The 22,843-nt window shown below is 39.4% G+C and overlaps 1 protein-coding gene across 1 annotated transcript in view; it reads right to left on the reverse strand.

The window, feature by feature from the left end:
- Window positions 1-1,911: 1,911 nt before the first annotated feature.
- gabrr4.1 (gamma-aminobutyric acid (GABA) A receptor, rho 4, gene 1) overlaps window positions 1,912-22,843 on the reverse strand; it is a 32,403-nt gene continuing 11,471 nt past the window's right edge. Inside the window, exons 3-6 of the mRNA XM_031902715.1 lie at window positions 22,651-22,724; window positions 12,737-12,843; window positions 10,561-10,628; window positions 1,912-1,980 (exon numbers count right to left, since the gene is read on the reverse strand). Coding sequence (XP_031758575.1) covers window positions 1,912-1,980; window positions 10,561-10,628; window positions 12,737-12,843; window positions 22,651-22,724 — 318 coding nt within the window. The remainder of the gene's footprint in view (window positions 1,981-10,560; window positions 10,629-12,736; window positions 12,844-22,650; window positions 22,725-22,843) is intronic.

Below are 22,843 nucleotides of genomic sequence, written 5' to 3' on the forward strand. Positions count from 1 at the left end.
AGGGTGTACTACCAATCGGGAAATTGCTATAAGAAGATAAAATTCACAAAATGATCATTATTCTATGACACAGGGACAGATGATATTATCTGCACTGATAATGATGGTTGTAAATCACAAATGCTGTGATATCAATTGCACTTTGCACTAGAAGAGCCAAAATTCTAATTTAATAATCTGAGTTTTGGCTCTTTAAGTTACCAGGAGAAGCTTTTTCCCTCCCCTGGTTGCCTCATGGAAATAGAGTCCCTGCTGGTTGCTGTAAAATATCAACATAGTTACATTGGGTTGAAAAAAGATCAAAGTCCATCCTATACGGACCTCTGTACACTCACATACATAAATCATATATACTAACATCAATACTAACTGTAGATATTAGTATCACAATAGCCTTGGATACTATGCTTGTTCATGAACTCATCCAGGCCCCTATTAAAGGCATTAACAGAATCTGCCATCACAACATCACTAGGAAGGGCATTCCACAACCTCACTGCCCTCACCCGGGAAGAACCCCCTACACTGCTTCAAATGGAAACTACGTTCTAATTCTAATTACAGTGTGGTTAGTGGAGTACCGAAGGGGTCAGTCCTTGGTCCTTAGCTTTTTAACTTGTTTATTAATGACCAGGAGGTGGGCATTGAAAGTACTGTTCTATTTTTGCTGATGACACTAAATTGTGCAAAACTACAAGTTCCATGCAGAATGCTGCCGCTTTACAGAGCAATTTGACAAAATTGGAAAACTGGGCAGCAAAATTGAAAAAGAGGTTCAATCTTTGAAAGTGCAAAGTTATGCAATTTGGTAGAAAAAATATAAATGCAAGTTATGGTAGTGATTAAGAAGGATCTGGGGATTTTTGTACATAACAAGTTGTCTAATTCCAGGCAGTGTCATTCTGTGGCTACTAAAGCAAATAAAGTGCTGTCTTGTATAAAAAAAAAAGGGCATTGACGCAAGGAGTCAATAAAAACATACAAATTATATATTGCATATGTACAATTAACCAAAGTTCTAGGTGTTTAGAACTAGGTGTTGTGCCTGTAACATACAGGCACAAATAGGAGAATAATCTAAATACCATCACAAGCACACACCAACTTTGCAAAAGTATGCGTGATGTCACTTCCACAGAGCCCACAACCCCCTCACACACACACACACACACACCCAGCTCCATAGCTGGATTTCCTGGCACTAAAGGGACAACCCTGCCACCCTAGGCACAATATTTTGGTTCCTTATTGTAAATAAGCCCCTGAAAGCAACTCAATACTTACAGCTTTCAATCTCTACAGAGCAGGACTGGGTGTCAAGAGGAAAATGGCTAAAATCCATATAGCACATTGCTGTCACCCAAAAAAGTGAGAGATGCTATTGTAAGCTGAAATGTGTTGTATTCCAATTTTACTGGTCATTTTCAGAAACTTAGTTAATTAGGTTTACTCATTTCACTGAATATGCATTCATTTGTAAAATCCCCACATTGACATAAATCTACTTAATGTATTTTGTTAAAATACAATAACACCAAAACTTCACAAATGTAAGATAAATATGTAGGTTTCTCCTTACAATCTACTAAATTTGGATGCACCTTAATTACAAGCTATCTGTTCTGTTCCATGTATTTATAATCAAAGACGTCCAATTGTACCTTATTGCTCAAATATAACCTACCCATTATTCTTCTTTTAAGATTTTTTTAAGACTAGTGTGAATCTGTAATTCATATAGTGTCATTGAAAACAAACAGGCAAACCAATACCTGAGACTGTACAGCACTTTCCCATCAGGTTGAACCTTCAGCATAATATTACCTGTTGTTGTATCAGAATAAAGGATCTCTTGGAATGAAAAAGAACATGTCGGTAACCCAATCTTTTTCACTAGCCGGCCATCAAACATCATTCTCTGATTGTTGGAACTGGGGAAGGAGAAGCGCTCATCTTTTCCAGTAGTGTCTTAGTGAAGTCCTGTAAAATACATTAATTCAATGTCCTATATTAAAATATATCTCCTTGTCTCCTTGAATAAAATATTCGGCCCCTTGAAACTTTTCCACATTTTGTCAACATTACAGCCACAAACATGAATCAAATTTTATTGAATTCCACGTGAAAGACAATTAAAGTGGTGTACATGTGAGAAGTGGAATGAAAAATCATACGATTCCAAACATTTTTTTACAAATAAATAACTGCAAAAGTGGGGTGTGCGTAATTATTCAGCCCCCTTTGGTCTGAGTGCAGTCAGTTGCCCATAGACATTGTCTGATGAGTGCTAAATGACTAAACAGAGTGCACCTGTGTGTAATCTAATGTCAGTACAAATACAGCTGCTCTGTGACGGCCTCAGAGGTTGTCTAAGAAGAAATATTGGGATCAAACAACACATGAAGTCCAAAGAACACACCAGACAGGTCAGGGATAAAGTTTATTGAGAAATTTAAAGCAGGCTTAGGCTACAAAAGGATTTTCCAAAGCCTTGAACATCCCACGGAGCACTGTTCAAGCGATCATTCGAAATGGAAGGAGTATGGCACAACTGTAAACCTACCAAGACAAAGGCCGTCCACCTAAACTCACAGGCCGAACAAGGAGAAGCGCTCATCAGAAATGCAGCCAAGAGGCCCATGGTTGACTCTGGACGAGCTGCAGAGATCTCCAGCTCAGGTGGGGGAATCTGTCCATAGGACAACTATTAGTCATGCACTGCATAAAGTTGGCCTTTATGGAAGAGTGGCAAGAAGAAAGCCTTTGTTAACAGAAACCATAGAAGTCCGTTTGCAGCTTGCCACAAGCCATGTGGGGGACACAGCAAACATGTGGAAGAAGGTGCTCTGGTGCAATGAGACCAAAATGGAACTTTTGGCCAAAATGCAAAACGCTATGTGTGGTGGAAAACTAACACTGCACATCACTCTGAACACACCATCCCCACTGTCAGATATGGTGGTGGCAGCATCATGCTCTGGGGGTGCTTCTCTTCAGCGTTGGTCCTTCCAGCAGGACAACGACCCTAAACATAAAGCCAGGGAAACAATGGATGGTTTAAAAACAAAACATATCCATGTGTTAGAATGGCCCATTCAAAGTCCAGATCTAATCCAATCGAGAATCCTGTGGCAAGATCTGAAACTGCTGTTCACAAACGCTGTCCATCTAATCTGACTGAGCTGGAGCTGTTTTGCAAAGAAGAATGGGCAAGGATTATCAGTCTGTAGATGTGCAAGCTGGTAGAGACATATCCTAAAAGACTGGCAGCTGTAAATTTGCAGCAAAAGGTGGTTTCTACAAAGCATTGACTCAGGGGGCTGAATATTACGCACACCCCACTTTGGCAGTTATTTAAATTAGTAAAAAATGTTTGGAATCATGTATGATTTTCGTTCCACTTCTCACGTGTACACCACTTTGTATTGGTCTTTCACGTGGAATTCCAATAAAATTGATTCATGTTTGTGGCTGTAATGTGACAAAAATGTGGAAAAGTTCAAGGGGGCCGAATACTTTTGCAAGCCACTGTATATATATAATCTTCCAAACTTGAGCCGCACTCCAGAGTCATAAAATGTAGCTTTTAATTAAAAAGCGTTGTTAAAAGAGTGTGGCAGCGAACGTTCAAAGCAGGATAAAAATCATACTTATTAGCTAGTATGCCACATACACGCAACGTTTCGGGGGCATCCCACACCTTTCTCAAGCGTAACCTGTGGCTGTCACAGTGATCCGCATACTTGTTACTTCCTTGTATAGCTTGGTAGCGGAAGTGACGTGGTGGGTCACCATGGAGACGGTAATACAACAAACAGTGTAATTCCATATACACGGAAGCCGGGGACATAAACCCCGCATGTAATGTATACAACCAGTACAATCCTGATCAAAAGACTGTCAAAGTACCATAACAGTGACCCCAAAACTTACATATTAGAGAACAAGAAACTTAGCAAACTTAAACAGTTGTCGGGACAAAATATAAAATTCAATTCCTGCCTAATTGTTCAATGTCAACAATAAGCGTTCATTACAGTTTACAAAAATAAATGCAGATCAAAATCTCTATTTAGCCCATTTGGAGCCAGAGTATTTAAACGATGAATCCATTCTAACCTCAGTTTTCTTGAGAAGTGTTTTATAACCCGATATCTAAGATCATTGGATGTATGTCCCATTTCTAAACAATGTCGGGACACCGGAAAGGATCCTATTTCCAGTATTTACTGTAGATCTATGTTGTGAAAACCTGTCTCTAACTTTTTGGGTAGTTTTTTCCAATGTAAATCAAATTACATGCACACACTAACATGTACACCACAAAACTGGTATCACATGTATGATGTCCACGTATTTTATATGATCTCCCTGTATGAGGATCAATGAACTGTGGTCCCACCAAAACAAACCGACATTGGGAGCAACCTTTGCATTTATACATACCCTCCCTAGGTTGGTCCCAGGAAGTAAATTTCCATGGTGCAGGGGGACTTTGGGCTCTTACCAATTTGCCACCTATTGTATTGCCCTACGATAAGACATTATAGGGGTACGTTGAAATACTTCAATTGAGGGATATGACTCCCTTAACAGATGCCAATGTTTCTGCATAATAGAATGTAGCCGGCCACTCTGCGCATGATATTGAGAACATGATATTGAGAAACGTCATACGTTGTTCCATTTCTGTTTACATTGTTGACCAATCTCTTCCATATCTATAGACTCTTCTGAAGTATGTGTTTATGGTAACCCCTAGTCCCTCTGTAGCAATGTCTGGATCATTCGCTATCCTACAAACATGCGAGAATTGACTAGTAGGAATAGATTTTTTAACAGATATAGGGTGAAAGCTATTAAATTTTAACAACTGATTATGATCTGTAGGTTTCGTGTAATTACGCGTAAGGAATTTTCTGTTCACTCCTGATAACCTCAACATCTAGGAAAACTATTCTGTGAGTATCCGCTGTCATTGTAAATTGAATGTCTTGATGGGCCCTATTTATCTGATCACGGAAGGTGGACAGGGACTCCAGGTCACCACGCCATAGGAGAAACATGTCATCAATGTACCTCCACCACGCAAAACAATGCATAGTGAAAAGCACATTACGATAAACGTGTTCATCCTCAAACCAACTCATAAATGAGTTGGCATAGGCCAGGGTGACCTTGGAGCCCATGGCCGCCCCCCATATCTGTAGATAAAACCTGTCCCGAAATGTATAGAAATTTTTGTACAAAATGAAGGTAAGGATGTTTCATCTTTACCGCCATAATCCCTTCAATGTGAGGTATAGATGTATAAAGGCTGGCGACATCAAATGTCACCAGCCATATTTCACCAACTAGTTCGCCTACATATGCAGGGTTGATGTGCCGGCTTCCGTGTATATGGAATACATTGTTTGTGTATCCCGTCTCCATGGTGACACGCCACGTGACTTCCACTACCAAGCTATACAAGGAAGTAACAAGTATGCGGATCACTGTTTGTGGCCTTGAGAAAGGTCCCGATGGGGACCGAAACGTTACGTCGGCTGCTCATGTTACTTTAAAAATATGTTTTTCACTTTTCACAAGAAATCCCGGTGTTGCTGGTCTTTTTTACACACACACACATACATATATATATATATATAATATATATATATATAATATATATATATATAGTAGAGGCATTCAAATGGCGACTGGAGACACACTGAATATTACTGATTTATAAATCCTAAGAGTCTATGTTGACTTAGCTAACCTTAATGATTTCTTCCACATTAAATTCATTTGCACACAGCAAACATTTAGAACTGAGGCTGACATTTCAACCCCAAAAATATATATATTTTTTTGCTTAATAAAAGAACACAATTCTAAGCAACTTTGCAATTTACATTCATTACATATTTGTAATGTTTTTTTAGTTATTTGTATATATAACTGCTTAAAAGCAGTGTTTGCCTGTCCTTTGCCCTGGTGTCTCTGGAGTATGAAACAATGTAACACAAGGCAGCAGATTTTACAGACCTGACTTACAGTAGGAGCCTGGCACTTGCAACATTGTTTAAAAAATTCCAAAACCAGGAGTTCAGCAAATGATGCTTTCTATACCAATTACATTTACAAATAACTTTTAAATAACGAAAAAATTTTAATAAATTAATATTGAAAAGTTTTATTAGGCAAAAAATTATTTTTTGGGGTTGATGTGTCTTTTAAAAGACCTGGTGAATGCTATACTTCTCTTCTGTGACCAGGTCCAAAAGCAGAGTGTGTGTCTCGTAAGGGCGGCGACGCGATTTCGCGCAAATCGCCGAAAAAGACTCGCGAGGCTTTTTCGGCGATTTCCCGAAATCGCCCCCGCCGCGTCTGCCATCCCGCCGGCGACTTACATGTTCGCCGGTGGGATGGCAGGGGGAAGGCAACTCGGGGAGATTAGTCGCCCACGAGCAGGGAGTTTTGCCGCGGGCGACTAATCTCCCCGTGTACCAGAGCCCTAAGGGGTACCTGGCTTCTGGCGCTGGCATAGTGTTGTGCAAGTATTAGCGCTATTACAATAGCGCTCAGGAGATCGTGCTGACTATCTTTAAGTATTCTTTCTGTTGTCTCTCTGTATGTACCTTGCACATGAGATCATACTTAAAGAGCTTAGGCTCCCTATACTGTTTTGTCTAATTTATGTTGTATGTTTTTGCTTTCACATTAAGTTTTTTTTGTTTATTTGTTGGTTGTTGTTGCTTAGCAACCTGTGTTTGGCGCCCTTTTGGGCTTAAATAGCGTTCAAATGTGCACTGCAATATTGTTGTCCCTGATGAAAGTTCCTGTAGGAACTGAAACGTCGGACTAATAAAGAACCTCACTGATTATGATGCCTTTTGATGACTTCGGTGTGAAAAATTGCCTGTGAGTGCCGTTCTTCTCTGCTGTTTTATATATATACACAGGTATGGGATCCATTATCTGGAAACCCATTATCCAGAAAGCTCAGAATTACGGAAAGCCCGTTTCCCATAGACTACATTTTAATCAACTAATTCAGAATTTTAAAACTGATTTCCCTTTTCTCTGTAATAATAAAACAGTATCTTGTAATTGATCCCAGCTAAGATATACATAATCCTTATTGGATGCAAAACAATCCTATTGGGTTTAATTAATGGTTTATTGATTTTTTAGTACACTTAAGGTATGGAGATCCAAATTACAGGAAGACCCCTTATCCGGAATACCCTTGGTCCCGAGCATTGAGGCTAAATAATTTCATACCATTGGCAAACAATACACAGCAAAGCACCTAACGTCCTACCCCTACTGTTGCTGGCTGCAGGGGATGTCTCCCCAAACCCCGGGCCCTGCTCCATACCTACTTATTCAGGTTCTTCCTTCTTCCTGCCTTCCGTTCTCTTGTGCCCTTCTTAATGTCTGTTCCTTAACTAACAAAGCTACACTAATCCATGATCTGTTCTGCTCTAAATCATTTCATCTCCTTGACAGACACTGCCACTGAAGCTGCGCTCTCTCATGGCGGTCTGTCTTTCTCCCACACCCCCCGGACCAATGGATGCGGTGGGGGAGTTGGAATTCTCCTCTCCTCCCGTTGCCGGTTCGCATCTATTCCTATTCCCCCGGCTTTTTTGTTTAACTCATTTGAAGTGCATGCCCTTAGGATTTTCCATCCTCTCTCTGTACGGGTGGCTGTCATTTACAGGTCCCAATCAGCCTCCTCCCCTGCTACCTTCCTCTCTGATTTTGAAACCTGGCTCTCATTTTTCCTCTCTACTGACAGCCCTGCAATCATCCTTGGGGACTTCAACTCCCATATTGATGATCCCTCGCAACCCTGGCCCTCACGTTTACTCCTCCTAACCTCCTCCTTTGAACTCCAGCAGTGGACAAACGCTCCGACTCATAAGGATGGCCACTTTCTGGATTTAGTCTTTACCAAAAATCTGTCCCTTTCTGATTTTAACAGTGTCCCCTTCCCCTTCTCTGACCATCACCTGGTTACATTTTCTGTCTCTCACTCTCCTTCCCAACCTGCTCCTTCCCCCACTCTACTAATTCGAAATACACGTGACGTAGACCTCCCGGACTTAGCTCACTCTTTCAGGTCCAGTCTCTCCTCCTTTAATGAGATGTCTGACCCTGGCACCCTGGTTAGCGAGTACAACAGCATACTAGCCTCCACCATTGATTCATTTGCACCCCTTCAGCCTAAGCGTACTCGGGTTCAAAACCCACACCCCTGGCTGAATGTGCGCACCAAATTCTTACGCTCCTGTGCAAGGTCTGCGGAATGTATGTGGAGGAAATCCCGTACGCCAGCGGACTTTATCCATTAGAAATTCCTGTTGGCCTGCCTCAACTCTGCCTTGTCAAAGGCTAAACAGGAATACTACAATACCCTTATAAACAATTATAAATCCAACCCACGACGCCTGTTTTCTATATTCATTACCCTTCTGCGTCCCTCACAGACTTCATTACCTCACTTTATGCACTCTCCCCAGGACTTTGCTGATTTCTTCATAAACAAAGTGGAGTCCTTCCGCAATCAAATTCCCCCCTCTATTAATACTAACCAGCTCCTCCTTCCTCAGCCCTCTTCCGCATGTCTTAGCTCTTTTGGTCCCGTAACTATCTCTGAAGTCTCCCGGCTTCTATTGTCGGTTCCCCTCACCACTTGTTCTCTAGACCCTATGCCTTCTTCTCTGCTTAAACACTGTGCTCCTGAACTTACTCCAGCTCTCACTCACATCTTCAACTCTTCTCTGACTTCTGGAAATTTCCTCTCTTCCTTTAAACAGGCCTGTGTCAAGCTTATCCTCAAAAAGGCCATGCTGGACCCATCCTGTCTCTCTAACTACCGTCCTGTCTCGCTTCTACCGCTTGCCTCCAAAATCTTACAGCGTATTGTCTTCTCCCGTATTTCTAACTTTCTTAATGCACATAATTTATTGGACCCGCTGCAATCTGGTTGTCGGCCTGCGCATTCTACTGAGACAGCGTTGTGCAGAGTTACGAATGATCTTCAGGTTGCCAAAGCCAAAGGTCACTTTTCCATACTAATCCTCCTAGATCTATCGGCTGAGTTTGATACGGTCGACCACTCCCTCCTGATGCAAATTCTGCATTCGATTGGTCTCCATAATCAGGCTGCATCCTGGATTTCTTCTTACCTCTCTAACCGTTCATTCACTGTCTCCTATGCTAACAAAACCTCATCTCCAGTTCCTCTTAATGTGGGGATCTTATCTGTTCATTTGGATTTAAATATCATCTGTATGCTGATGATATCCAAATTTACTTTTCGACCCCTTCGTTAACAGTCGAAACTGAGACTCAAATCTCTAACTGCCTCCTGGCTATCTCCAATTGGATGAACCAACGCCACCTCAAACTGAACCTAACAAAAACTGAACTAATGATCTTTCCGCCTAAGCCTGGTCCTAACCCCCCCCCCCCTATATCCCAGTCGATTCGGTGCGTTGTTTGGGAGTGATCTTTGACTCCTGTCTCTCCTTCTCTGACCACATTAACACCACTGTCAAAACCTGTCACTTTTTTCTGCGCAATATTGCCAAAATCCATCCCTTTCTTTCTACTGCAACAGCTAGGCTGCTCATGCATGCTCTCATCCTATCCTGACTTGTCTACTGTAATCTGCTACTAACCGGCCTCCCTAACTCCCATCTTCCCCCCCTACAGTCTATATTAAATACTGCTGCCAGAATTCTCCTCCTCTCATCCAGGAGAGTTCAGGCCCTTCCCCTACTAAAGTTTATTATGGCTTCCTATTAAACAAAGAATATTTTACAAACTCCTTCTCTTAACTTCAAAGCCCTCCATTCCTCTGCTCCTCACTACATCTCTTCCCTTGTGTCTCCATACGTTCCTGGCCGGCTCCTTCATTCCTCCGGGAGCAATCGTTTGGTTGCACCTCCCACTACAACTGCTGTTTCCCGCCTTAAACCGTTCTACCTCGCTGCCCCTTACATTTGAAATGCCCCCCCTGATTTCCTCCGGAGAGAATCCTCCCTCGGTTGTTTTAAAACCAAACTTAAAGACTACCTTTTGGAGCACTTGCACCGCACCTGACCAGGGAACTAGCACTTGTAATGTCACCCACTGTGACCTACATCACTAATATTTGTCTATTTGTGTCTGTAAGTTACCCTCCCATATAGATTGTAAGCTCTACGGGGCAGGGACCTCCATCCTCTTGTGTCTTTGACTCTTATCTTATTGCAATTGTATATTTTTTTTATTGGGGCTTATTGTAATACTTTGTATTTATCTATTATCTTAATACCCCCTGTTCATATTAATGTATTCTACTGTACAGCGCTGCGTACATAAGTAGCACTTTATAAATAAAGATATACATACATACTATTAGAAGGGATGTATATCATCTAAACTCCATTATCATGGACAAAGGCAGAAGGCCAGAATGCTCAACCTCCTTTACTATTTGTTATCAGGAGCCCACCAAAGCATGGATATGTTTAAAAAGTACAATTAGGATACCTAAAGACAACTGAACAGATTACTTACCATATTAACCTCTGAAAAACTGTCTAAACTTTCCACTTGTACTTCAACGCCCACTGGTATTGCAGGACCTATAATATACAAACATATATTTTTTTTTTAATACTTAAAATATTACTGTGAGTAAACAATGGCAGAACTACTGTATGTTTAATACAGTTGATTAATACTGTATATACTCACACAAAAATACATAAAAACTCACCCCCATTCAAATTATTACCATGGAATTTTTAGAAGGGTATTTATCAATGGGTGAAAGCTAGAACTCACCACTTGATAAATTCCATAGAAATGAATAGAATGTGGGGTGAGGTTTTATTTCTTAAACTGTAAATGCAAATTTTGCTAAATCAGCCCCTTAATAAGATGGTTGTTTACCAAAAATCGATTTTGTTTATCCTCAACTCTTAAATGTGAATATTCCCACAAGTATTTTCTGAAACCTCCAATAGGCCAAATGATCAGATCATACTAATTAAACCCAGCCTGTTGGTGGCCAAATCGGTTTAAGATATGCTTGTTTGCATAATGAGTGGATCTTGAAATGTAGGCCCAGCTCTACACCAAAACACACAGTTTTTTACTTCAGTTCAAAAAAGAAATATGGGATAAGTAGCTGAATAGTCAGGAGAAAACAGTGTTAAACTGAGTAATTATGGAGTTTTTCTCATTCTAGTAGCCTGTAAAGTTGTGATGTTTAGAAAATAGAGGAGAATTAAACCCTAACTATGTAGATTTATAGCAGACTAGCACAGAAGCAGGGAGCCTGAATAGAAAGCAGTGGAGGTGGGTTGACAAGAGGCTGAGAAAGGGTAGGGTTTAGTTCTTCTTTAAAGGAGAATGCAAGTCAAAATTTAAATTTGATAATCTGATAAAACTGTCTTGTGTTTCATGTGGCTGAAAAAAACCAATGTATTTCCCCAAAACACATGGCCCTAATATCTGTACACCCTACAACACGTTGCTTATTGCAAGGTTGCCTAATTGTTAATGGCCAACAAGCCTAGTGGTGACTTAAGCAATGTACACTATTGTCTAGTTGCCCTATTTTCCTACGGGGCTGAGTGAGGGCTTTTTCAAAATTATTTGTAACTTTAGCCAGCAGTAATAGTTGCAGAAACCTGTTACCTTGATTGGAAATTAGTTGTGATATGTTTAAAATACAGGAGGCCTGGGTGTTGATTAGCTGATCTAGAGACACAATTTTGCTTTCTGTGCAAATACAAAGTTGTAAAAAGGTCTGGAGTATAAAAAAGCAAGGCTCTTTGACCATATGGCCTGTAGTATTGTTTTGTTCTCCATTATTTGATATACATTGCTGTGGAATATGTTGGCAATTTATCAGTAATATGTCTGTATAGCAGCTCATGTGGATTCCTCTACAGTGAGGCCTATTTGTCATCAGGCCAGTTGACCACTAAAAAGGGAGCATCTACAACATAAGTGATAGAAATTATATTAGAAGAGATAAGAAAGGATAATGACAAGAAATAAAATGAAATGCCACGTTAAGAGGATCTAATGTAAAAATCAATTATGTTCTAGGGGTGAAAAGAAGAACTTAATCCCACCTGCATAAAAATAACTGTTTGTCTCAAAGCCCTTTCTGATTGGAAAGCTGCATCACACAGCTCCCTCACCTTAAATTATAGTGATTAGCAGAGTTACCAATACCTGCCTTTATAAGGAATAATTTAAAATGTCTGCACATGGCTTCATGAACCTCTGTGCAGCACTTCCTACATTTGTTTTATATGTGCACTTGTGATAGGCGACTGTCGGAGATGCAGCACCATTGCTGCATATAGTAGAGGGGGTACAGTGGTACAGACTCCTTGGTCGCTGGCTCCAGTCACAAACATTCTTGCTGCTACCACTTTGCACCAATGTTTGGAAGCCTTTTATATTGAAACTGAAAAGATGCTTAAATAGGGCCAGTTTATAAAATGAAAAAACAAGTAGTCCACTATAGCAAAAAGTAAAGGTTTTATTTCAGTTACCCTATCTGTGAGCAAAAAACACAACAGAAGATTGGCGATGCATTTCATTTTATCTCCAATCAAATTGAATTTGATTTTGACATTTATATTGCTAATGTCCTTATGGCTATGTAGACATTAAAAAATAGTGAAAAACAGCCTCATAAGCATTGACTCAATATCATAATCATACATACCCCCAAATCCAGGTCTCATGGTGAAGTCGTGATCATCTATTCTGAGAAGCTGCTCTGACTTTGTGAGTGGAGACTTTGTGATGTTGGGACTTCTCTTAAATACAGGGCTAGAAAACATAAAGAGCTTTGAAGGATATCTGCTACTTCTATTAGTTTTACTTCATTCTTTTTGCAGAAATTGAAATTAAATGTATTTTTATTGCATATATGCAGTATAGCAATAACTGAATAAATTATTAAATGCAATTGGTAAAAGTAAGTAGAAATTGAAAGTGGAGCTTTTTAGGCTTTTTGGAAATAGCATTTGGAAACTAGAAAGGGAACTTTATGTTGGGTTGAAAAACATGAAGTCACTGAATGAAATCTGATCTGTTTTCTCCACTTTTTCTAACCTTGGACCACTGTGCAAAGTTTGGGAACCCTGGTTTTAATGTCTGAATGGCAGCAATTTAAATTTCCCCACTGAAAGTCAACAAGTGACATTGATTGGCGGTTGGTGGCTCTGCTCCCTTTTTCTAACCTGGAACTGCAGTTACCCAGTGACTAACTCTGCAAAGTTTAGGGAGCCTAGGATTAATAGTTAAAGAATAGCAGCAGTTTAACTATAAATCAATGAAATTTAATGGGTGGAAATGGATTGACTGTTGGTGGCTCCGCCCACTTGTTCTAACCCTGAATATGTAGTCAGCCAGTGACTGACTGTGCAAAATTCGGGAACCCTGACATAAATAGTATGAGAAAGGCAGCATTTTAAATTTAAACCAAAAAAATTCAATAGGTAAAGTCTGATTGGCTGTTGTGGCTCCGCCCACTTTTAAAACCCTAAACATGCAGTCCCCTAGTGACCAACTGTGAAAAGTTTGGGGACCCTGGTGTTATTACTGTGAGAATGGCAGCAGGCTGAATTTCTCCATTGAAAATCAGTAGTTAAAATCTGATTGGCTGTTGGTGAACTGCAGTTACCTGGTGACTAGCTCTGCAAAGTTCGGGGGGCCTTAGTATTAATATTTAAAGAATGGCAGCAGTTTAAATTTAAACATATGAAGTCTACAGGTGAAATTTGATTGGCTGTTGTTGGCCCGCCCACTTTTCTAAACTTGGAACATAGTCACCAAGTGACAAACTGTGCAAAGTTTGGGAACCCTGACATTAAACATGTGAGAATGGCAGCAGTTAGAATTTCCCCACTGAAAACAATGAAAGAAAAGTGATTGGCTTTTAGCGGCCCCGCCCACTTTTTCTAACCTTGAGTCATTGAGTCGGATTGGCTGTTGGTGGCTCCGCCCACTTTTTCTAACCTTGAACCGCAGTTACCTGGTGCCTAACTCTGCCAAAGTTTGGGGACCCCGGCATTATTACTGTGAGAATGGCAGCAGGTTGGATTTCCGCCTAGTCAATAGGTAAAATCTGATTGGCTGTTCACATCTCCGCCCCCTTGGGCATCCAACAGCCATCATATTTTCATTCAGGCTGACACCATGACTATGTGATTCAAGTTTGGGGGGTGTGGCCTCAAAGCTGTAAGATTGCAGCAGTTTCAATTTCCCCATAAAAGTCAATGGGTGAAATGTGATCAGCTGTTGCTGGCCCCTCCCACTTTGGGGCTACCAACAAATGTCACTGTTTCATTTGGGGGTGACCCCATGATTATGTTATTCAAGTTTGGGGGTGTAGCTTCAAAGCTGTAAGAGTGGCAGCAGTTTGAATATCTTCCTTGTCAAAATCAATGGGAAAATGGGGGTGTTCTGAGCGGCGCCACAAAAAGACGGGGGGCCGGATCGCTTAGAAAAGCACAAGCAACCTGCTCCACTATAGGGCGAAGAAGTGTGGGGAGTTTGGGTGTTGTACCCCTAAAACTGTAGGAGGAGTACAAAAATGAGGGGCGCTAAGAATAAGAAGCAGAAGAAGAAGCAGCGGAAGAATAAGCTGAAGTCGAAGAACAGTATGTTGGGTTTTTCAACCCAACATAATAAAGCTGTGGAAGACCAGCTTGTATGTTGCTCACTTGAGAAAGACTTGGGCAGTGGGCAGAAACATGGCAGACAAGCCTTATTCTGGATATATTTAAAGGATCTGCAACAACATAAAGCAGTGGTTGATTGATTAAAAGCTCCCCTTGAGGTCTGACATTTCTTCCCACTTAGCTCATTATAAGGTTATGGGTATATGAAAACATTGCTGTATCAACACTAATTCCAAGAATATTATAGCGTATAGCTTTCCCATGTCTCACCCTAATGTACCTTCATGCTGGGATTTCTAGGAGTATCTAGGGTTGAAATCAGTCATTCTCTCCAAATCTTACCATAACTGGCCTTCGGCCAGGGCCCCAACCATTGCTCTGGGTCCCTCTACGGTGGCCAATGCCACAGTTTAGGAACCATTGCTTAAAGAAAAAAGTGCTTATTGAATTGAGATAACACTAATTTCTATCCAACAAGTGGAGAACACATTTTTCAAGCCAAGGAACAATTTATTTATTGATGTGGAGAGGCGGAAAAAAAAACAAACAGTTCCAGTATTACAATAAAGAAGTTCTAAGGTCCCCATACACTATAAGATCCGCTCGCTTGGCGATGTCGTCAAGGGACCGATATCGGCAGCTTCTATCGGCCCGTGTATGGGGGCCTTAAGAGTTAAAACTCCTGCATCCCCCCTGAGGGAGAAATGCTATTGCATAGATATATATCAGCACTGCATACAAGACAAAGGAAAGCACACAGAGGAACATGAAGCTTTGTGACAGGTTGCTAAGCTAAGCAATAGATAACAAAATGTCGAAAATAAAAGCCTGCTGGCACAATTCCAAGAATAAATGGAGATCACCCTGGGTATGTGATGCCACAAGCATATAAACTGCTTATCTTCTGCTCTATTTTTACTAACTAGACTATCAACAGATTTACAAATATGACACATAGAAATAATATCAAATATTTCTTGCTACTGGTTTGGCAGGATTTAGGATGTGATTTCCAGGTCACCAAATGCACATGGCCAGTTAGAGCATGGAGGCCTGAAATTTCCAAATGAAGAAATAATTATAGCACTGAACTAAAACAAACTCATGTTCCAGCTATTATGGCACTACAATTCATATCATTCTAGCACAGCCATAATAAGAAAATATTATTTTTATATCATGTACACATTTATTCATAAGGATATAAAAAGGTCGGATTGTATTCTAATAGATTTCATACTTAAATTGATAAATAATTGCTCTTTAAATTAAATTAATTGTCTATTTTTTTAAAGTCATAAAAATTCATACTCCCATAGGTCAGTTCCTTAGAGATAGGAGAAACTGTACTATGAAGGATAGCTTTGACAGCCAGGCAGTACAATTAAATGAAAAAAATATTGTACAGGTATGGGGTCTGTATCTGGAAACCTGCTATCCAGAAAGCCCCAAATTAAGGGAAGGACATCTTCCATAGACCTCATTTTAATTAAATCATGTACATTTTTAAAAATCATTCCCCTTTCTCTGTAATAATAAAAAAAGTACCTTGTACTTGATCACAAATAAGATATAATTAATTCTTGCTGGAGGCAATCAGGTTTAATTCATATTTAAATTATTTCTTAGAAGACTTCAGGTATAGAAACTCAATAACAGCTCAGGACAATAACAACCATTACATACTGTATATCACATATTAACACAATTGCATTTCTGGATGTATTATTTACATCCAAAGATGATTCTATTTACACGGATTTATATAGGAAACCCATAACTTGCAACACTTTGTTGCATTATGGAAGTTCGCACTATATCGGTATTAAGAGGGGCATCCCCGTTGGGCAGTTCCTCCGGTTACGGAGGATATGCTCAACCTGGGATGCCTTTCAAGACCGTGCTATGGAACTTTGGGATCGGTTTATAGATAGAGGTTACGATACGGAGACTCTTAAAGCAGCATATGAACGAGCTGTGACCACCAATAGGAGTGATTTACTGTGTTATAACCGGGTTTCGGATACACAATACAAGCAGGGTAAGGATCCCCCTAAGATTCGTTTCTCTATGACATATGGGAGAGATTCTGGCCATATAAAAAGAAGTGTAAATAGATATTGGGGGATTCTTTTACAAGACCCAGTTCTAGCAAAGGTCCTGGGGAATAAGCCGTCTTTTGTATATAAGAAAGGGAGAGATATAGCATCTCAGTTATCCCCAAGCTTATTTGTGTCACAATCACCATCAGTAAATACATCTTGGCTTAGATATAAAGGGAACTATAGGTGTGGTAGAAGAGTATGCAAAGCTTGCCGATATCTCAAGATATCTAAAGAGTTCAGGAGTACCTTGACAGGTAAAATATACACTATTAAACGATACTTTAACTGTATTTCAAAGAGAGTAGTATATTTGATTACATGTGAGTGTGGGGCCCAGTACGTGGGGAAAACGATACGTAGAGTAAATGAGCGCATTTTAGAACATACCTCAGCTATAGAGAGGAAGGACACTCGGTCGGCCCTAGCTAAACATTGTATTGAGCAACATAATGGTAACTCAAATTTCTTCTTTCAGATTATAGACACTCCAGCCGTAAACCTGAGAAAGGGTGATATTGAGAAAAGACTGTTAAGGAATGAAGCATTTTGGATCTATCAGTTAGGCACAATGGAAACACAGGGGGGTATGAATAGAGACTGGGAATTGACATGTTATTACTAATGATGGAATGATTTAATGATAATAATAGCAATGAATAATAAGTGATACTCGGAAGTCCATGTATTTCTCCTATATATGTATTTTATGATACGATTCTGTATTTCTTTTGATTGTGGCAATGTTTTTATACCTGTGGAGGGTTAACTATGATAGGGGGGTGGAGTTCGGTTTGAGATAAAAGGTACCTCCTTTAATGGGTGTTATGCAGCTTTTGAGAAAGTGGCGTGACGCCACGAAACGCGTCAAGCGTATTACCCGGATTGTTTTGGCACTCGCATATGCTTTTAAATGATTACAATAAATAGTGCTTTTAATCAGCGATGTTGAAACTGCTCCGTATACTTTATTATTTTTTCCAATAACAACCATTAAGCAGGAAAGATCTGTGCCTCCAAAGATGCCCCAGTAGCTCCTCATCTTCTTTTCTGCTGCACGTGCACTATGCCGAGCTTAGGGACTGACTCAAAATATACTGTATATACAGAATATAAATGTCACAATACAAGGCTGATTAGAATATAATTCAGATTCTCCATACAAAGCAGCTCAGAAACTACTATACTGTAGGGCAAACTTAGTTTTCTTCTTGATAATTTGTGATGTCACTGACACCAAAACCTCCCAACTGTCCCGATTTTTGTGGGGCAGTCCCCCGATTCCTTCTGAAAAGTCCCTCCATTTCCCTTTGATCTCTTGCACTAAACCTGCACTGAACGCTAAAAACGATACAATGTTTCTCAGACTTAATTTAAAAGTAGCTTTTGGCAGAGGGCATAGAAAAGTATAGCCATATTCACTTTTAGGGTTTAGTTCTCCTTTATAAGGGATCTAAAAAGAAGGAAGAGATTGTTTCTATTAGTGTCAAATAGTTCTCAATCCCCTTTGGTGTTGGGATTCACAAGTGGTGATACTAATAACATATATAAAACTTGGGGATGAATTAACTAGATCCCAAATTGACTTTGTTTATTGGATCTAAACATAAGACTGTGTATAAGAGAACTTGGAATTTAAAGAGATAATTGCTTCTATTTAATTTAACAATGTGCTTATTTCATAGAAAAAGTTAGGGTATATCTTGTCAACCTAAAATCACTTATCTTATAGTCAATTTGGGATCATTGACTGCTATTTTTGGATTAATGGCCTTAGTATCGTCAGTCCATTTAAGGGGATGGCGATATATAGAACTGAGAATTTGAAGCTCTCAACTTGCTCAGCTTTGATACCTCAAGTTTTTAAGGGTTTGTTTCCTGAAATCTATGATCAACTCTTTGTTTTTGTTATGTTGAGAACCAGGTCATGTTTTCTGGTGAACTTGATCAGGTTGCACACTAGCTGTCTGTATTGTGTTCATCGTCATTCTGGTTGAGGCTGAGCACTGTCATGTCATCTGCAAACTTGAAGACTTTGCAATTCTCCACAGGAGATGAGCAGATTTGAAGAACTTTTGTATAGACTCCATCTGGACCTGTAGCTTTACGAGGAGTGGCCAGTTTGAAAGATTAAGAACGTCTAGCTTGGAAACCTGTAGCATAGGGTCAGATTTTGTGATTTCATGATCTGTAGTCAGGTTTGTTGTTTTATGAAAACCATAGTGGAGTTTTTTTACCTGTGTCTAGGGATGTAGGAATTGTATGTGTATGGTGGTACTTCAAGATCTCTGGTTTGGTTCATACACAGCATCAATTTATGTGTGAACCCAGTTTTAATACTGAAGAAAACTAACCATGCAATTTTAAGGGGGCAGCAAACTATCACATATGCAATGGTTAAGGAAATTGTGTAGAAAGAGTGTTTAGATTATGACACTGAAAGCTAGTAGGGATGTCACTTTTTAGGGGTGATAGGGAGGAGACCCAAAATGATTTTAAAGAAAGACCCAGAAGACTTTAGGTTTCATTTATAGCTGCAATGTTGACCTCCTGTATTTGTAACCTTTAACGGAGGACTAAAACCTAAAAATGAATATGGCTATAGATGCCATAGATGCTATAGATATTTTATAAAACAAACGTATTACACCAGCACCACCAGCATTTCTATATTACTAATGGTCCAGTCCTTAAAAGCTGTTACAGGAGCTTCCCATTTTGGATTCTGTTTGACCATGTGAGTGTTACAGATGCTTCTATGTGCTCTGAGCAGCTGATGAGAAGCTAAGCTTAGGGGTCATCACAAATTGTCAAGCAGAAAATGAGGTTTGCCTTTACTATAAGCTGATGCTATAGTGATGATTATTAACTTCTGATATTTTTATTTAATAGCTACAGTATATTGTGAGTCAGTCCCCAAGCTCAGTCACTGAGCGTTACACAGAGCATGTGCAGAAAAAAGATAGGGAGTTACCGGGAGCATTTGTGAGAAACAGGTTTTCACTGCTAAAGAGCTGTGGTTGCCTGGGGTTTTTACAGAAGCCCAAAACATATTGTACAGGTATAGTACCCGTTATCCAGAATGCTTGGGACCAAAGGCATTCCAGATAAAGGGTCGTTCCGTAATTTGGATCTCCATACCTTAAAGGACAATGAAAGGTTAATATATATTAAAAGTAAGTCTAAAGGCATTCTTTTTAAGTACTTACTGCATATCTAAATTCCCAGATCCCTGCTTGTGTCTCTGAGATATGGTGCTGGCAGCCTACAGCAGTGTGAAGATTACAGTGACATCACTGAAATCTCTCTTCCCTTCCTGTAGGCAGCCTTCCTATTCTATGAGCATGTGTGTAACTTGATCCTGTCTCCTGTTCTGAGCTACACATGCCCACCAGCCAATCAGAAGCGGATCTGCCGGGGGGGGGGGGGGGAATGAAACACACGTGCAGTATGAAGCAAGGAGGGAAAGGAAGGGAGAATACCTTTTTAGAGATGGCTGCCTGTTCTAGAAAATGTGAAGTAAGTGTGACTGAGTAAATATTTGATTAGGTGAGCCAAAAGTGTGGCGTTTTTACTAAACAATAGGAGGACTATTGGGCAGTATGCTATTTAAATTTTGACTTGCATTCTCCTTTAAGTCTACTCAAGAATCAATAAAACATTAATTAAACCCAATAGCATTGTTTTGCATCCAATAAGGATTATTTATATCTTAGTTGGGATCAATAACAAGGTACTCTTTTATTACTACAGAGAAAAAAGAAATCAGTTTTAAATTTCTGAATTATTTGATTAAAATCAAGTCTATGGGAGACGGTTATTCCGTAATTAGAACTTTCTGGATAATGGGTTTCCAGATAAGGGATCCCATACCTGTACTACATTTCTGCCATACTTTTTTAGTTAGGCTTTAGTCCTCCTTCAACAGACACAGCAAATACAAACAGATAAGTTCTCCTGGTTGTTGGTACTGAACTCAGGATGTATAATGGACAAACCAGTCAGAACACGGGAAGAAGGCAATGCATAATGGTCATCTACTTCACAAGAACCAAACTTGCAGTAACTACAATTCTTCTGCTTTCTGTTTAAAACAATATATATATATATACTGTATATATATATATATATATATATCAATCCAAATGGTGTCCGCACTCCAAGGCTCAATATTCCACGGGGTGCTAGGCAAAATTATGTATGTATAGAAAAAAATCAGCTGTGGCCAGCGCACCCTTCAATGTTTTATCAAAAAAATTTTTATTGTAGATATATTGTTAAAACCAACGTTTTGGTCATCATTAGGACCTTTCTCAAGGATAAAAATCTTTTATCCTTGCAAATATGGTGCATTGGTATGGCATTTTCACACTTGCCTCATTCCTATATCCATAGTAAATGGATATTAGTTGGGACTGACAGGCCATCATATACTGTATGTACCAATAATTATATGTTTTTTCATTTCATACTGTACTATTGATACATGTATGGCCATTTTACCCTATTCCCACTGATCTGTGCCCTGAACACAGTACAGAGTACAGACGCTGTTTAACATGCTAGCATATATATATATAGGTATATGAGTATGGGATGCATTATCCAAAAACCTGTTATCTAGAAAGTTCAAAAATACAAGAAGGCCACCTCCCACACACTTTACAAATAATCCTAATTTTTTTTTTTTTAATTTGAGAGTTTTTATTGATTTTCACATGAAAGAAAACAGTACAATCAACATATTATAATCCTAAATTTTAATACACATTTCCTTTTTCTCTGTAATAATGAAACTGTACCCTGTACTTGATCCCAACTAAGATATAATTAATATAATAATTAACAATCTTAGTAAGGTATGGAGATCCAATTATGGAAATACCCTTTATTCAAAAAAAACCCAAATCCTGGACATTCTGGATAACAGGTCCTATCCCTGTATCAATAATCTCCTACCCAAGAATTGCTATGTGACACCTGTTACAGCCCCACTAGGAGGCCTATTAATTATGCTGTGTAGAATGAAATTCTACAAAAAAATGGTGTAAAAAGCTGTGTAAAATAAATTTATCAAGGTATGTTGTCAGAATGCCAGATTTGATGCTATTTTACGCTGTCTCAGACCTTGAGTAAGTAAGTTCTGTGGGAAGTTGCTCGAAGAAGAAATGTGTTTCCATGCAAAGAAGCCTCGGAGCTGAATTTTGTCACTGTTTTTGACACCAAAAATAAGTCTGACCCTAAATGGATCAAGTATGGTGCTAGTATCCAGTGCAGAAAAGGAACAAAATAGACCAAAACAACTGAAACAGGATCTCACACTGCACTGCAGAAGGGTTTTAACATCTGGAATATATCTATCTAGAATATAATATATGCTAAATGTAAATATCCATATATAAATATTGATATATCACTAAAGTAATTAGTAATATAGTTCACTCGGAATTTTTCAATACTCAGATAATAATGTTAAGAACACAGGAAATATTAAGAGTACAGTACTAGAAGAATAAATAAGGTATATTTGCAATTAGAATCTAGCAAAGCAAAAAAAAAAAATCAGTATGTCAAACCCCCTAAATAATATAATGATTTCTACCATAGCTGCACATTATTTATTCCTTCACAAATCTAGGGTGAAATAAATGATGGTGGACACACTCCCTTAAGATGCAGCCCAACTCTCTCCTACTAAGGCTTCATTCCCACCCAAAACACTGTGCCACTAGTGCTGCAGAACAGACTTGCTTCACTATAGTAAGCTTCTGCATTTAAATCCCTACATCTGCTTGCAGCTACATTGCATTTTGTGGTGTACATAATATATGCCCCTTTGCAAGACTCACCTGCCCTGTTTGTACAGCTCAGGTACGCCTTTCACACGCTGCTGGGTTCTGCTCTCAGTTGACATCGTCCATCCCTAAAGAAGTAGAAAGATGCAGGTCTGAACGTTACTGTTAGTCAGCATGATACCTAGCAGTCTACGGCCCAAAATTAGTCCATGGGAGAAGCCCTAAAACTGAGATCTATCTGGGCCTT

Source organism: Xenopus tropicalis, chromosome 5, assembly GCF_000004195.4.
Source record: "Xenopus tropicalis strain Nigerian chromosome 5, UCB_Xtro_10.0, whole genome shotgun sequence".
In the NCBI taxonomy this organism is placed as follows: Eukaryota; Metazoa; Chordata; class Amphibia; order Anura; family Pipidae; genus Xenopus; species Xenopus tropicalis.